The sequence below is a fragment of the Narcine bancroftii genome, chromosome 1 (genome assembly GCF_036971445.1).
Source record: "Narcine bancroftii isolate sNarBan1 chromosome 1, sNarBan1.hap1, whole genome shotgun sequence".
NCBI lineage: Eukaryota > Metazoa > Chordata > Chondrichthyes > Torpediniformes > Narcinidae > Narcine > Narcine bancroftii.
Genome location: NC_091469.1, coordinates 25,833,158 through 25,846,858, shown reverse-complemented (window position 1 = coordinate 25,846,858; position 13,701 = coordinate 25,833,158). Strand labels below are relative to the sequence as shown.

Genomic DNA, 13,701 nt, shown 5'->3' with positions numbered 1-13,701 from the left:
TAAAAATAATGCAATGTTGGCATCAAATTTTTTTTTGTTTTGGCTCCATTTTGTAAGTAGTAAGGTGATTTTATAACCATATAACCATATAACAATTACAGCACGGAAACAGGCCAATTTGGCCCTTCTAGTCCACACTGCTCCAAGTACCTTCCTCTAATCCCACTTACCAGCACTCTGCCCATATCCCTCCATCTCCCTCCCATCCATATACTTATCCAACTCTTTCTTAAATGACAAAATTAACCCTGCCTCCACCACCTTTCCCAGAAGCCCATTCCACACAGTAACCACTCTCTGAGTAAAGAAGTTCCCCCTCATGTTACTCCTAAACCTTTACCCATCAACTCTCAACCCATGACCTCTTGAATCCATCTCTCCTACTCAAAATGGGAAAAGCCTTTCCACATCAACTCCATTTATCCTTCTCATTATCTTAAACACCTCTATCGAATCCCCTCTCATCCTTCTACTTTCCAAGGAATAAATACCTAATTTGCTCAATCTCTCCTTCTATTCCAGATGCTATTCCAGGCAACATATTTGTAAATCTTTTCTGCACTCTCTCTATCTTGTTAATATCCTTCCTATAAATCAGTGACCAAAACTGCACACAGTACTCTAAATTTGGCCTCACCAATGCCTTGTACAGTTTCATCATTACTTCCCAACTTCTATATTCTATGCATTGATTTATATAGGCAAGCATACTAAAGGCCTTATCCCTATCCACATGCGCTCCTACCTTCAGGGAACAATGCACCATTATTCCTAGATCTTTCTGCTCCACTGCATTCTTCAATGCCCTCCCATTTACCACACATGTCTTGCTTTGATTATTCTTTCCAAAATGAAGCACCTCACACTTATCAGCATTAAACTCCATCTGCCATTTTTCTGCTCACTCCTCTAAGCAGTTTAAATCCCTCTGCAATCGTTGAAAACCCTCTTCATCATCCACAATTCCCCCTATTTTAGTATCATCTGCATATTTACTAATCCAATTTACCACCCCATTCTCCAGATCATTAATATATATGACAAAGAGCAACAGTCCCAATACCGAACCCTGAGATACACCGCTAGTCACCGGCCTCCATCCTGACAAACAATTATTTACTACTACTCTCTGGCACCTTCCTTCCAGCCACTGTTGAATCCATTTGACTATCTCCAAATTAATACCCAAGGACTTAGCCTTCCTAACTAACCTCTCATGTGGAACCTTATCGAAGGCCTTACTGAAGTCCATATAGACAACATCCACTGCTCTAACCTCATCAACATTCCTAGTCACCTCTTCAAAAAATTCAACAAGATTAGTCAAACACAACCTTCCACGCATAAATCCATGTTGAGTGTCCCTGATCAGACCCTGTCCCAACATATACATACTATCTCTAAGAACACTTTCCATCAATTTACCTACAACCGACATCAAACTTACAGGCTGATAATTGCTAGGCTTGCTCCTCGAACCCTTTTTAAACAAAGGAACCACATGCGCAACATGCCAATCCTCTGGCACTATACCTGTCTCTAATGACATTTGAAAAATCACTGCCAGAGCCTCCGTTATTTCCTCACTAACTTCACTCAAGGTCCTGGGGAAAATCCTGTTAGGACCTGGAGACTTATCCACCTTTATATGTTTCATTTTGCATAGCTGTTAGACTTATGCAAGATTAAGCAATTAATCCTCCTCTTTATAATTCTGTTATTTCAGTAAGGCGGGAAAAAGTTCCATCTTTCATGGTCACAAGACATCCCAAAGCACTTTTTACATGATGCATTAATTATAATGTGCATATCCATTGTACTGTGTGAAATCCATTAGCATGCTCCCATAAACAGCATTGAAATAAGTGATAAGATGATCACACCTGAAACAGATTATATTAATTGGCAGACTTCTGGGAGAAGCTTCTTTTCACTTTAAGTTCGTATGGCAGGATTTTTAATTCGGCTTTGGTTTGCAGTCTCATCCAAGCCATGGGACCTCTGATAGCCCAAGAAGTCTACAACAATCGGGAGGGCCAAGAACCATGGTTTCTGTCTCATGGGTACCGCAAGAGTGTCTTGCTTCAGCCCTTGAAACTGATCTGAAGGACAGGGAGTACCTTTATTAGTTGCTTGGCATCCAGACATATCCAGAGAAAATATATTTTGCACATTAGATTATTATGCATTGGAACACATCTTTTGAAAAGTTGGAGGGAGCAGATCCATTTGTAATTTTTTAAAGTGACTAAATATTGAAAAGTGAAAAATGGAAAGTGCAGTCAGGGTGAAAACAATATTTAGCACTTTCCAATGGCTGGCACAATGCTAATGGCCCAACTGGTTGCCGATTGTGCTGCATCATTGTATTTGAATGGCAGTGTGTCATGGGCCTGCACCCACACTCGCTCTCTACTTTATTTCTCTTAGACAAGGACTGTCAACAGGAAGTACAGAAGATTTCATCCCAGATGTCTTCAACAGATAGTTTGAAGAACTTGGTCGGTCTTAACACTGGCCCAGTGCCTCGGGAGAGGTTTGCAGTGAAGGACAGGACTTCCCCAGACAAGGACACCAGCTTACGTAATGATGTCTTGAGACTTACAAGGGAGCTCAGTGCACAGAGGGTAATGCAACCTACTTGCAATAATTCTAATAGTAAATGTGTTTATAAACTTAGTGAAATTGTACCCAAAATACAAATTTCCATTTCCAGGGGATGCTTCTTATTTTCTTAAATTTTTGTAGCTTTCCAGACTACTTTGGAAGGAGAGAGAACAAACTTGCATTTTTGTATTCTTTCACACCCAATGCTGTGCTTATTGAAGATGTCAAACTTGAAATGTGACAAATCCAATAACTCATTAAATTTTGACTTGGCTGGGGGCGTGGCAAGATGGTGTAGAGTCTAGACGTGTGATCTCGACCTCTCTGGCCAGGCTTTTAAGTAGCTGTTTTTTAACTCTTTGTTTTCAAGTTTAAACTTTTTAAATTTTAGTTTAAAGTATTAAGGAATTATTATGGCCACTAATGGTAAAAAGATTAAACCTCAAGAGCAGAAGAAGTTACATTTTCGAAGTGCTGAAGATTTGGGGCCTAGACGACTTGATACAGCCCCAGAATTAATCTCTTCAGTGTCTAAACCTCAAATACTACCTGTGGGAGCTGGAAAAAAAATGTCTATTACTCACCAAGTGAAGGATGGCACTGGAATTACCCGTTCTCTGGAAGAAGATGCGTGTTCCCAAGCAGTGGATCCCGATTTGGAAAGCTTTTTGATTTCAACGGAGAGAGCACGCAGGAAGACGACTCCATTGTTGGAAATGCATCAGGAAGCACTTCAATCTGAAGAAATCGCTTATCTTTGTGATTTCATGAAAAAGCAACGAGATGCGGGGGGAGACCAGCGGCGACCCCCTGAGGAAGTCGGGGTGCCGTCGCTGGGAGTCCAGACCCGCAATAAAACTTTTAAAATGCCTTCTGTTGAGTTGCAACAGGAGCTGCAGTTATCTTGTTCTGCCACTACATCAGAGAGAGCAGGGCTGAGCTTTTCTGACCTGCAGTTTATGCAATTAAATGCAATTATTCAACCTCTAATGAATGAGATGGTTCAAATGAATGCTGATATAAGTTCAGAATTAAAGACAGTTAAAGCACGTGTGGATGCATCTTATGAAGAATTTAAAAAATTTCAGACTGCTTTTTTGGACTGTAAACAACAAGTCACTTCTAATACAGAAAAAGTGCTGAAGGTTGAAAAATCAGTCATAGAATTGGGAGAACGTGAGAAGGAGCTAGAGAGGAAAATAGACTACTTGGAGAATCAAAGCAGAAGGAACAATGTGAAAATTGTTGGTTTGCCAGAAGGTATAGAAGGACAAGATCCTCTTCGTTTCTTTAAAGACTGATCCCGCAAGTATTAGGGCAAGAACTTTTTTCTGGGGGATTGGTACTGGAAAGAGCCCGTAGAGCTTTAAGGAGAACACCCTCAGCTGGTCAACCACCGAGACTGGTAATAATTCGATGTTTGAGTTATTTGGACAGGGAAGCAATACTTCGACTAGCAGTGCAAAATGCGAGACAACGATAAACTCCGTTATTGATTCAGAATAGCAGTTTTTTTTCCTGATTTGAGTCAAGAGGTCATTCAATGTCAACGTCGATTTAATCCAGTTAAAGAAGTTTTGTGGCGTAAAGGTTAAAAGTCTACTTTTCGCTACCCTGCGGTGTTGAAGGTGTTTTATGGAGACTATCTATTTCAGTTTTTTGAAAATGATCATGAAGCAATGATTTTTGCTAATTCATTGCCAGATATAAGAGGACAAAGATGTAGTCCACCATTATCTCCTAAAGAAAAATCTGGTTGTTCTGGAAATGGAAAAAATGGCAGAAATGGGAAAAATGGGAATGGAAAGAGTCCAACTCCTTCTGAAATAGGATCTTCGAGATTGGAATCTTCTGGATGAAAAGAAGAATTTTCTTTTTCTTACTCTATTTTTTTGTTATTATGATATTTTGGTGTTATTGATTGTTTGGCTGGGGAGGGAGAGATTCGCTCTAAGTTCTTTACTAGTCATCAGCCACTGGTGGCTGACCCCACACCCAATTTTTGCTTAGGGGATTACTACCTTTTGGTAGTTTTTTTGGAGGGGGGGATTTTCATTTTTTTTTCTTTATTATTTTTTATTTTCATTTTAGTTAATTTTTAATTTGTGATTTTTTTTCTATTGGAGGGCCTATATACGTTGATCTTTATATAAAGGTATTTTTGGTATTTAGTAATAATAGTAGATATGTCAAAGTTGAGGTTTGCTACTTTCAATGTTTGAGGATTAAATAGTCCGATTAAGTGTAAGGGAGTCTTGGTGTATATTAAGGAAATGAAAATTGATATTGCATTTTTACAAGAAACACATTTGAATGTGAAGGAAATCATGAAATTAAACAGGGACTGGGATGGGCATGTATATTCTTCATTTAATTCTAGGGCTAAAGGTGTAGCAATTTTGATACATAAAAATTTATCTTTTGAATTACAATCAATGGAGGAAAAGGCAGGATGTATTCTTAAATTGAATTGTAAGATTTTTAGTGAATTTTGGACTTTACTTAATATTTATGCCCCAAATGCAGATGATGAAATATTTATTTCAGATGCATTTTTATGTTTGGGTCAGGCTAATGATAATATTTTAGTTGGTGGGTGATTTTAATTGTGTTTTGGAACCTTTATTAGATAAATCTCCGAAGAAAGTTAAGAAATCCAAGAAGGCAATTCAGGTTCAAGCGCTGATGAAAGATCTTAATTTAGTAGATATTTGGAGACGTCTTAATCCGACAGAGAAAGATTTCTCTTTTTATTCATCTTGACATGAATCGTTTTCAAGGATTGATTTCTTTTTGGTATCAGCATACTTACAAGGGAAAATACAACAAGCGGAATATAAAAGTAGGGTGATTTCAGATCACTCTTTGTTATATTTTACATATACAACTTCTGAGAAAATTCAAATGGCCTATCGTTGGAGGTTTAATACAATGTTGTTAAAAAATATGGAATTTATTTATTTTTTGAAAAAAACAAATTAATTTTTTTTTAAAGAAAATTCTAATTCTGTTCAAAGTAAGTTTGTATCATGGGATGCTATGAAAGCCTATTTGAGAGGACAAATAATTAGTTATACTTCTAAAATAAAAAATAATCGATTAAATCAGAGTCTTGAATTAGAAAAACAGATTGATGAGTTTGAAAAAGAATTTCAGAAAGATGCTACAGAAGATCAGAAAATAGAATTATCTAGGTTGAAATTGGAATATAATACTTTGCAATCTTATCAATTTGAATGTGTGATTAATAGGACTAAACAACTACCGTTGTTTATGAATGGGGAGAGAAAGCACATAAGGTACTGGCGTGGCAATTAAAGAAAGAACAGATTTTGAGGACTATTAATGCTGTTAGACAGAATTCTCTTATTACTTATAAACCTCGTGAGATTAATGATGAATTTTATAAAAAGTTATATACATCTGAAGGAAAACAAGAAACTGGATCGATTGATCTTTTTTTATCACAGTTGAATTTACCGATATTAGAGGATGCAGATATACAGGAGTTAGAAGAACCATTTACTGATTTGGAAATTAAAATGGCTATGCTGGAAATGCCGAACAGTAAATCGCCTGGTGATGATGGATTTTCAGTTGAATTTTATAACATTTTTAATGATGATTTATCAACAGTGTTTGGGGATGTATTACATCAAGTTGGAGAACATTATGAATTACCTGAATCTTGTTCTAGTGCTTTAATTACAGTAATTCCAAAAAAAAAGAGATCCTTTGAAAGTATCTTCATATAGACCAATCTTGTTGTTAAATGTAGATTATAAAATAATAGCTAAAATATTAGCGAATAGATTGGCTAAATTTTTACCTAAGTTGATTCATATTGATCAAACAGGTTTTATAAAGAATAGATATGCTTCAGGTAACATTTTGCACATGACTAGTTTGATTAATAGATTTCGACAATCTTCAGATCACCTGATGGTGATATCCCTAGATGCAGAAAAAGCATTTGATAGAGTTGAATGGAATTTTTTGCTTAAAGTTTTTGAGAAATTTAAGTTTGGTCCTTTTTTATTGGTTGGATTAGGGCTCTATATAGTAAACCAGTAGCTAGAGTATTGATGAATAGTTTGATTTCGGAATCCTTTAAGTTAACTCAATCAACTCGTCAAGGTTGTCCTTTATCACCAGCTTTGTTTGCGTTAGTGATTGAATCTTTAGCACAGCTGATAAGACAAAATACACAGATACAAGGTATGAAAGTTTTAGATGAGGAGTATAAAATTAATTTATTTGCTGATGATGTATTGGTGTATTTAACAAACCCAGCTCAGTCACTTTTGCACTTGAAGGAGTGTTTAATACAATATGGATGTCTTTCTGGATATAAAGTTAATTGGAACAAAAGTGAAATATTACCGGTAAGTGAAGGAATTATTCAGTTTATAAGAATGTTATTAATTTGAAATGGACTGATTGAATTAAATATCTGGGTATAATTTTGAATGTTAATTATCAATCTTTATATAAATTAAATTATGTTCCATTAATGAAAAAAATTAAAATTGATTTGATTAAATGGAAAGATTTACCTATTAATTTAATGGGTAGGATAAATACAATTAAGATGAATATCTTTCCACATATACAATGTTTGTTTCAATCTATTCCGTATTTACTTGATAATTTTTTTTGAGATTTGAATAAAATGGTTAGGGAGTTTTTATGGAGGGGTAAATTTTTGAGAGTAGCTTTGAATAAATTAACTTGGAAATATGAGTTAGGGGGATTACGTTTACCACATTTTCAAAATTATTATGAAACACCCCAACTTAAATTTATTAGTTCATTGATGGATTTGGTACGGCCTCCTAGTTGGGCTAAAATTGAGATGGCAAGTATTTCTGAATTTGAAATACATCAATTTTTGTTTAGATGGAATATAAATTTGTTTCAACAATATAATGTGCCTATACTAAAACATTTAATGAAGTTATGGATAAAGAAAAATAAAATGACAGGCTCTAGGGATAAATTATCGGCTTTGACTCCATTGGATAATAATCAACTTATTTCTTTTTCAATACATAATCGAAGTTTATTGCATTGGAGATTTAAAGGTGTGAAAAATTTGGGAGATTGTTTTAAAGAGGGTAAATTTTTATCTTTTAATCAGATGAGGGAAGGTTTTGGTATTGATAAGAACTCTGTTTCTTTATTATCAAATTCGATCTTTGGTAAAATGTGTGTTTGGTAGAGATATGATTTTACCTGAAATGACTAAATTTGAGACTTTTCTTATGAAGGTGCCAGAGAAGGGTCATATTTCATCTATGTATCAAATATTACAGGATGGTGTGGATAAAAAGGGTTAGGATAGATCTAAAAGTAAATGGGAAGTGGATACTGGTTTTATTTTTTCCGAAGATGATTGGTTAGATATCTGTTATGATAGTCTAACTAGATTGATAAATGCATGTTATGCAATGATTAATTACAATTTTTACATCAATTATATTTAACACCTGAAAAATTTAAAAAGTATGGTTTTCATGAATCAGATTTGTGTTTTAGATGTGGTGATACGGTTGGAACTTTTTTTCATGCTGTTTGTTATGTATACATATACAATATTTTTGGAAGAAAATTCAATATTTTTTAGAATACCTGTATAAGATTAAAATAGCTTTAGATCCAACAGTATTTTTATTGGGTAGTTTGCAACCTCTGAAAGGTTTGGGATTAGATAAGTTTCAGCTTGCTTTTGTATATTTAGCTTTATCCGTAACGAAAAAATGTATTGCTAGTATGTGGAAAGATACAAATATGATTGATATTAATAGATGGCATAATGAGATGAAATATTGTTTAATAATGGAAAAAAATTATGTATGTTTTGTGTGATAATTATAATTGTTTTATTAATAAGTGGTTGGTATCTTCAGAATATTTACATTTCAATTTATATTGATTAGATCTTAATATGTATATTTAATTTTTCTTTAATATTTTTTCTTTTTTCTTTCTTTATGGCTCTCCTTAGGAGAGTTGGCTGAAGGGGGTGGTAGTTTTTTTCTTTTCTTTTTTTTCTATATATATATTAAAAAGTTCATGTTTATGGTTAATTGTTGCATATGTCATATATTATTTGTGTTTTGAACGAATAAATAAAGTTTTTTTTAAAATGTTTTTTTGACTTGGCTGATGTTTGAGAAGTTCTCTCACATCTCCACTTAACTAAAGTCCTTCTGCCCTGGTATCACCGTGGCAATTTCCCTTGTATTTGCTCAAATATCTGTTTTAACTTGGGATTTACCACTAAGGTGGCATTAATAGCTGTCTGCAACAAAGTATAGTAAATGAGTTGGGGAATTTTGAATGGAGAAAATGCCATATCAAATTTTACATTCTGGTAAAATCTCAAATGTTTTTGAGACTTTCTGCCTTCATTTTCATTTCAGACATAGAGTTTCAGACCCCCATCACTCTTTAGGTGGAATAATTAGTCCTTGCCTCAAATTCTATTCATAATTCTCAGGCAATTGACAGTTCTGAGGGAAATAACTAATTTCTATTCATGGTAATTAAGCCTCTTAATTTTGTTAGCATTAATACAAATTCCCCTTTTTACCAATGTTGCAAAGGAAACATCCCTAACCTAACAAACACTCTTCCCCCACCCCCACCCCCCCTTCCCCAAAATAATGAAACCTTCCCTGCATTCTTGTGAGTCTATTCTGCACCTTCACTGGTGCATCGTACCCTTCCAGTAGTGTAGACACTATAGTTAAGTACCCTTTTTGCAGTGACCACAATAGGACAACTACAGTGAAGCCCCTTCCTGTACTGCAGTGACTACCACAGTAGGACCACTATAGTGATGTACCCTTTCTGTAGTACAGGGACACCCCCTTCCTCAAATGCATCCTTCCTGTAATAGAGTGACGACAACAGGACCACTATAGTGAAACACCTATAGTGACCTTCCTGCAGTGACCACTATAGTGACGCAACCTTCCTGCAGTGATACATCTTCCAGTACTACAGTGACCACTGTAGGATCACTACAGTGATGTACCCTTCCTGTGGTGCAATGATTTTTGTTTGTTTCATTGTGACAGGACCTTGTGAAGCTCCTGCATAGGGCTCTTGAAGCAGCACAACAGGAGAAGAGGGCTTGTGGCTCGTACCTCACAGCTGACGACTCCACCCGTCTGGAGCTGGTGCGACACAAGGTGCGGCAGATCAGGCAGCTGGAGAATAGGGTGAGCCTGCTGGAGAAGGAGAAACAGGGGATGGAACAGAGCCTGAAGCTGCAGGAAAGCCAAGTTGAGGAGCTGAAACAGCATACCCAATTGCTGATGGAGAAGAACCATGCCAAACAGGAAGTCATCCTAAAGCTCTCGGAGCAAATGGCGTCTGAGAGCACAGGCAAGCTAGAAGATAATGACGAAGTCACAATTGCAACCATACATGACCTAAGGGAGAATGTTTCACACATGAAGGTAAATGGATAAAGCTGACAAATTATCACAACAGCTGGTTGTATGAGTCAGTTGGTGACTCACCTCAAACCATAAGGAATGATCCATGAGTGTAGCTTAATAGAGCTGGTGCCCCTGGTGTGGGTTTGATTAGGACTGCTGATTCTCTCTGGGTGGGGTTTGTATATATTCTCCATGACTACAAGGGTTTCCTATAGATTCTCCATGTTTGCTAGTTAATTGGCTTAAAGTTCTCCAGTGTAAATGGATGATAGGATTGAGGGGAATTGGGGGAGAATAGGCCATAAAGGTAATTAATGGGGCAATGGGATTGGTCCTTGAGCCTGCATTGTCTTGATTGGCCAGATGATCTCCGATGTCAGAAGGAAATATTGGTTGCCTACATCCTGCAATTGAATTGCAGAAAGGCATCGAAACAGGAGGAAGGAGTTCAACCTTTTCTGAGCTTCCTTGAGCCATTTTCACCATTCATTTGAAGCAGAGCTAATTTGTGTCCTAACCAGATCCTGAGACTTAAAAGGTTTGTTGGTTTGTTCATCACCCTCCAGAAGTGTTTGTAGGGAGAGAATGCCAGGTTCTTGCTTGCATTTGTCTGAGGTGGTGCTTCATTACTCCTGATCAGTCAAGCTCCAGTGTTAAGTTTATGCCCACTCAAGTACCCCCTCACAAGAACACAAAAATAGGAGCAGGAGTAAGCCGTCAGGCCCTTTGAGCCAGCCTCACCATTTAAAATGATCCTAGCTGATTTATACTGGCCTCGGCTGCACTACCATGCCATTTCCCCATGCCCCTCTCTCTATCAAATACTCCACTTCCAGGTTAACTACTTAAGAGTCGGTAGCCTCTGACTGACAAACCTGCCAATGGCTTTATTTATCATCAGCCATATCAATTTGAACCTCCTTTTTTTATATACATTTCAAGAGGAGATAAGTTGCAATTTTTGACAATTTTTATCTGACTAGTTACAATAAAATAGAAAGACCATTTGTTGAAAGACCTCAAGCTGTTTCACTTTTCACCGAGTTTATGGCTGATCTGTGTCCTAACTCGGCATGTTCTCTCCCTTTCCTTGTGCTCTGCAACAATCACAGATTTAAAGTTAACAGAGGATTCTAAATCAGATGATGTTTGCAGAAGAGAGTTCAAAAGGCTTCACCCTCCTCATCAAAATTGCTGCCTACCTCCATACGAAGTTCTAGTATTTATACTTTAAAGTTGTAAAACTTTTAGGGGTAATTCACAAGTGTGTAATGGACAAAATATGGTCAATTGTTTTATAGTGGAAGTTCTGGAAAAGGTGCCCAAAAGTTATTAGCAACGTTTGATGGTTTTTAAGGATTAGACCAGTGATTTTGAAACTTTTTCTGTCTGCTCACATACCACCTTAAGTAATCCTATGCCAGGGGTTCCCAACCTTTTTGTTCCTCTGTACCCCTTGGGCATTTTTTATAGGTTCCCGTGTATCCCTAAAAATTAAGGATAAAAAAGCATGACATTGTGCAATCTGACTGCAGATTACAATACCATGTATTGCACAGTAGTGGTTATTCTCTCAGACCCAATGTACCCTCTGAAAAGTACAAATGTACCACCAGGGGTACATGTACCCCAGGTTGGGAACCCCTGCCCTATGCCATAGGTGCTCTGTGATTAATAAGGAATTACTTAAAGTGGTATGTTAGTGGGGTGGAGAAAGAAGGTTGAGAATCACTGCTCTGGACCCACTTGTTACAGAAATACTTTACTTGAGAAAAATTGTCATTGGCCCATGTTCTTTAGCGTTATGAAACCATGCACATAGCGAGTCAATGAAGTACAATTAAAACAGTGGTTTTCAAACATGTTCTTTCCACCCATATACCACCTTAAGCAACCCCTTACTAGTCACAGAGCACTTATGGCATAAGGATTACTTAAAATGGTATATGAGTGGAAAGAATAAGTTTGGAAACCACAGGATTAAATCAAAACTAAAACTGTTGGTGAAATACAGGAGTAGTGCAGTTGATGATACAGTTGCTGGTGGGAGGATGGTGAAATTCCAACAGAATGTATAGCAATTTTGGACATGGCCGAGATCCAAGAGATTTGTAGAACTAGAGAAAATTGTGTGGTTGAGTTACTTCTGCTGGATCATAAAAGGTGGAGGCTTTGTGTCCCCTTTTTTTCTTTTGTGAGGCTCCTGCTCTTTTACTAATAGTTCTATAGTTGCCCACACTACTTCAAGTATCCATCCATTTCCCTTTCCTTGGAAGTTTCTACATCCTTTGAGGCAGTGCTATTGTAAACTATTGACAAGCCAGAGTTACTCGGACTTTATTCATACAACCACTTTGTTTTTCTTTGAATAGGACATTCAAGAAGCCTACAAAACACAAAACAAGTTCTTAAACTCTGAGATCTATCAGATAACCAAGCTGTGGCAGAATAGCAGGGATCGTGAGAAGGCCCTGATCATGAAGGTATTGGGAGTGGTGTGGAACAGTGAGCTGGTTTCTGGTGGGTTATGTAGTGTGGCTTATGTCACATTTTATCAGATTATGAGAAAGTTGCCTGGAAATACAATGGGAGTTTCCATTTTCAATCCCCAAGTATACATTAAGATTACAAGAGCATAAAAAATCACGAGAGGTTCAGGCCTCAAGCCTTCTCACCATTCATTATCGTGCCTGATACTCTTCCTCAATTCCACCTTCTCAACTGATCATATCACTTCCCTTGGTATCCCATAGACCATCAACTCAGCCTTGAATGGACAACCCTCAGAGATGGAGAATTCCAAAGATCAACAACACACTGAAATGGTCATCTAAATCCTTGCGCTATGATGAACTATGGCATGTTCATCATATTGTCTGGTACTATAACATGAAAGGGAGTCAGATCTTGAGGCATCATGGACTATTATCAGAAATACCACCATATCTATTGTCATGGCTGTACACATTCTTCATTCTAGTATTACTGCCAAGAAATGGGATCAACACAAGTTAAATTCACTGAGGAGTTCAGAAGAGTGTGCTGGGCACTGAGCCAGGCAAACCTGAAAAATTAGTGCTAACCTAATTAAGCGGCTTCACTGAATTACTAACCTGCAAAACACAGTCAATTATAAAAGGCAAAACAAAGCAATCCCACAACTAATGGATCAGATCAAAATTCAGCAGTGCTGCCACATCTTGTCCCGAAAGGTGGTGGTCAAATAAACAGAAAATTATAAGAGGAGACTCCATGAACATATCCAGTCTTTGCCATAGCAGAGCCTTTTGTGTGTCTCCTAATGATAATAATAATGTTTATTGTCATATACATTGTACATATGCACTAAATTCTTTCTGCAGCTGAACAGGTACTTTGTATTAAAAAAAAACACAATACTATACATTAAATTAAGAAGAGATGATCAATATAAAATAGATGGATAATACATATTCAGTCACTGTAGTTCAAAGAAAAAAAGGTGGTGTTGCAATGTGCAGAAAGGCCGTTTTATGATTGGAGTAGTAAGGGAAAATTCAAGAGTCTGATATTCATTGGAAAGAAACTGTTCTTGAACCTAGACCGCTGGACTTTGGGCTTCTGTACCTTCCCGAAAGTAACAGCAAGAAGAAGTTGCAAATAG

General features: G+C 36.9%; 1 protein-coding gene across 17 annotated transcripts in view; it reads left to right on the top strand.

The window, feature by feature from the left end:
* Positions 1-13,701, top strand: part of tbc1d2 (TBC1 domain family, member 2) — a 142,781-nt gene that overhangs the window by 85,658 nt on the left and 43,422 nt on the right. For 16 of the 17 annotated variants that reach the window (XR_011352746.1, XR_011352736.1, XM_069922759.1 and 13 more), the window contains 3 exons: positions 2,431-2,627; positions 9,693-10,076; positions 12,431-12,541. Coding sequence is in view for 15 of the 17 variants with exons in the window: in XM_069922759.1 (XP_069778860.1) it covers positions 2,431-2,627; positions 9,693-10,076; positions 12,431-12,541 (692 nt within the window). In the remaining 2 variants the exon portion in view is untranslated. The remainder of the gene's footprint in view (positions 1-2,430; positions 2,628-9,692; positions 10,077-12,430; positions 12,542-13,701) is intronic. The other variant, XM_069922744.1, reaches the window with a different exon arrangement.